The sequence below is a fragment of the Coptis chinensis genome, chromosome 9, assembly GCF_015680905.1.
Source record: "Coptis chinensis isolate HL-2020 chromosome 9, ASM1568090v1, whole genome shotgun sequence".
NCBI classification, from domain to species: Eukaryota; Viridiplantae; Streptophyta; class Magnoliopsida; order Ranunculales; family Ranunculaceae; genus Coptis; species Coptis chinensis.
The window spans coordinates 54,950,599-54,954,144 of record NC_141464.1 but is presented as its reverse complement, the minus strand read 5'-3'; the positions used below and the strand labels follow the sequence as shown (position 1 = coordinate 54,954,144).

The 3,546-nt window shown below is 37.1% G+C and overlaps 2 protein-coding genes across 2 annotated transcripts; both read left to right on the top strand.

Annotated features, from left to right (window-relative positions):
• Positions 1 to 659: 659 nt before the first annotated feature.
• LOC147476763 (histone H3.2) lies at positions 660 to 1,284 on the top strand. Its single transcript, XM_086584225.1, has one exon. It carries the CDS (start codon positions 731 to 733, stop codon positions 1,139 to 1,141), a length of 411 nt encoding a protein of 136 aa, XP_086440351.1. The 5' UTR covers positions 660 to 730; the 3' UTR covers positions 1,142 to 1,284.
• Positions 1,285 to 2,276: 992 nt separating this feature from the next.
• LOC147476762 (protein FAR-RED IMPAIRED RESPONSE 1-like) lies at positions 2,277 to 3,284 on the top strand. Its single transcript, XM_086585819.1, has one exon. It carries the CDS (start codon positions 2,277 to 2,279, stop codon positions 3,282 to 3,284), a length of 1,008 nt encoding a protein of 335 aa, XP_086441945.1.
• The last annotated feature ends 262 nt before the right edge of the window (positions 3,285 to 3,546 follow it).

Genomic DNA, 3,546 nt, shown 5'->3' with positions numbered 1-3,546 from the left:
TTTGATGCGCTCTAAATTTACTCATCATTTGCCTAAGGCTGAGTCCAATGGCTCCCTATCCCTTTAAAAGTAGTGTTAAAGTCAATAAAGTAGAAATTTAAAAGTCGATAAAAGTAAATTTAAAAATGAAAGCTAAAGTCGATAACATATTTTAAAGTCTATACGTATTTTTTTATTTCTATTTTATATGACTAAAGTAAAAATAGAGAGAATTAAAATTTATCGACTTTAAATTTATTTTTATTGACTTTAACACTACTTTTAAAGGGATTTTAACACTACTTTATTGACTTTAAACAGATGAGGGCCTTTCATTAGCTCTACATTTGAAGTCATCAATCCGCGTGAAACCTATTAAACAACTTTCCATCCATTGATAGCAACTCAAATCTAACAACGGTTTCGATTTCCTCACAGAAAAACCAAAATAAGAGAAAATATTGTTAGTTGCCAGGTCAGCAATCCATGTGAAACTCACCAAACATAATAACATCCCTCGATTCAAACCATAGGCCGGTAAGATTTCACCAATCCGCCACGTCACCAATCCGCATCCTCATTTTAATACTCAAAAATCAATAACAACCGTCGATAGCAAAAATAAAAAACCAACGGTCAAGATTTCCATCTTCCACAAACTTCAATTCTATAAATACGAACCCAAAAACCCCAATTTCTTCACATCAAAACTTTCCCACATCTCAAAACCCAAAACTCTTCATTTTAAACAATGGCAAGAACAAAGCAAACAGCACGAAAATCAACAGGAGGAAAAGCACCAAGAAAACAACTAGCTACAAAGGCAGCAAGAAAGTCAGCACCAGCAACTGGAGGAGTGAAGAAGCCCCATCGTTTCAGGCCAGGGACTGTTGCACTGCGGGAAATTCGGAAATATCAGAAGAGCACTGAACTTCTCATCCGAAAACTTCCATTCCAACGTCTGGTTCGTGAAATAGCGCAAGATTTCAAGACTGATTTGAGGTTTCAGAGTTCGGCTGTTGCTGCTTTGCAAGAAGCCGCTGAAGCTTATTTGGTGGGGTTGTTTGAGGACACAAATCTCTGCGCCATTCATGCCAAGAGAGTCACCATAATGCCTAAAGACATCCAACTTGCTAGAAGGATTCGTGGTGAACGTGCTTAGGGCTAATTCTGGAATTGTGAAGAAGTTTTAGCGATTTGGGTTTTATGTTTCTATATGTTTTGTTTTAATGTAGTTGGTTGTAATTTTTGTTTACTGAAATGGATGTACCATTTTGTCTCAATTGATAATTTTGTTTCATTTAAGTTGGTCTGCTCAAATTCATTTCATGGAAAACTATTGTGGGGCTGTTTAGGACATTTCATCAGCAGTAATGGGGTGCTAGGTTCAAATCATACTATCTGATATGGTATTTAAATTATTGAATGCAATTGCTAATGGGAATAAAGTTGGAGTACTATTCCACATGATAATTGACTCTGAGTCCAAAGCATGTTGTGCATTCGGAAGGACATTGCAAGTTGGTATTTGGTGAATTGGTGCAACACATTTCATCCCTAGGACGAAATCCATTCACATTTACTGTCTCATGGCAGACTGGTACGCGTTCAAGCCCTTTGGTGTAAGTTGCTTACCACTATTACTACCTCGTGGTGGACTGCCTTGGTCTATTTTTGAAACACCTGAAGCTATGTGCCGTCATCTAAGTTTCTTTATTGATGAATCTGTTCTTACTCAAATCTAAGTTTTCATAAAGGGGATGTTGGATCAAGACCTTATAAGTAATAGGTGATAATTAATAAGCATTGGTGGTGAAGTAAGTTAATATTTTGGATGTCAATTTCTAGTCTCTTGCAGAGAAATGTATCAAGCCTTTCATTTTCGGACTTCTAAATGTATCAAGGTAAATGATAAACTTTAACTAACGCATTTAAGCATCTAATTTGAAACTATACCATATGATTTTCTGTAAATTCTGCCTCTAGGAAGAGTTTCTCCCATTCAGTCTCAGTTCTCTCTTTCCCAGTCGAGTAATTCTACACTGACACAGAAACTTGACACAGTCAACCAACACACTGAGGTGGACACTGACTTGTCAAGTCCATCTAAGCAAAAGTCAACCCTAAACCAAACCCTTTTTTATTTGTTTTATTTTTTGATTTATTAAACCCTTCGTCTCTCATCTCTTCTTTTTCAAACTCAAAAAAAAAAAAAACGCACCAAATAACACCTTAACTTATTGATCGTAATATACCTGTTTTAATTATTTGTAATTGTTTACTTCTTTCTTTTAGGAATGGAGCAAGAAATTTCTGAATTTGACAATATAAGTGTAGAAATGCAAGATGATGAGGGTATCAATGATAAAGAATTGGAAGATACAATTGATGTTGATGTGGGTATGGAGAATGAATTTGCTCAAGAAGAAAAAGTGGGAGATCCAGAAATAGGAATGGTGTTTGATACTGCCGAAGGATTGTTTGAATATTACACTAAATACGGTAGTGAGAATGGGTTTCCAATAAAGAAAAGGTCTTCGTCGGGCGGAGATGATGGGGTGGTTCGATGGGTGCTTTTTACATGTTCTCGATCAGGCAAGACAGAGAGCACTTCAAGAAATGCTTTCAAATTGCATCCAGTTACAAAAACCCAATGTAATGCGAAGCTTAGAGCTGCTTTAGATTCTGATGGAAAGTGGCGGGTGACATCCGTAGTACTTGATCATAATCATGGTTTGAGTCCAGGAAAGTCACGATATTTCATAAGAAATCGTAAATTGAACCGACGTGTCAAAAGGAAACTTGAGATAAATGATCAAGCCTGTATTTGGCCAAACAAAAGTTATTCTTCTTTGGCGGTAGAAGCGGGTGGACTTGATAAACTGCCGTATTTGGATAAAGATTGTCGTAATTATGTTGAGAAATCTAGACGGTTAAGGCTTGGCAATGGGGATGCTGCAGCTGTTCAGAATTACTTCGCAAAAATGCAAGCAGATAATTCTAACTTCTATTTCCTCATGGATTTAGATGACAGTGGTAGAATAAGAAATTTATTTTGGGCAGACGCAAGGAGTAGAGCAGCATATGAGGAGTTCGGTGATGTGATCACGTTCGACACAACTTACTTAACTAATAAGTACGACATGCCGTTTGCTCCTTTTGTGGGTGTGAATCATCACGGTCAGTCAATCTTGTTAATCTTGTTGGGTTGTGCTTTACTATCGCGTGAAGACACCAAGACTTTTTCTTGGGTTTTTCAGACTTGGCTTGGTTGTATGGGTGGTGGTCGTGCTCTAATGCAATAATTACGACCGGGACAAAGCCATGCAAAATGCTATAGAAATTGTGTTTCGAATGCACGCCATAGGTGGTGTATATGGCACATCATGAAAAAGTTATCTAAAAAATTACGGGTTCATAAGCAAAGACGAAGTCCAATTAAGTTTGCGATGCAACAAGCTGTTTATAATTCCTTAACAACCATCGAATTCGAAGGGAGATGGAACAAGTTTATTGAGAAGTATGATCTTAAGGAAAATAGATGGTTAGATGGTTTGTATAAGGAGA

Excerpts from the sequence above, each read along its gene's own strand:
- LOC147476763 (XM_086584225.1), top strand. The coding sequence starts at position 731 with ATGGCAAGAACAAAGCAAACAGCACGAAAATCAACAGGAGGAAAAGCA.
- LOC147476762 (XM_086585819.1), top strand. The coding sequence starts at position 2,277 with ATGGAGCAAGAAATTTCTGAATTTGACAATATAAGTGTAGAAATGCAA.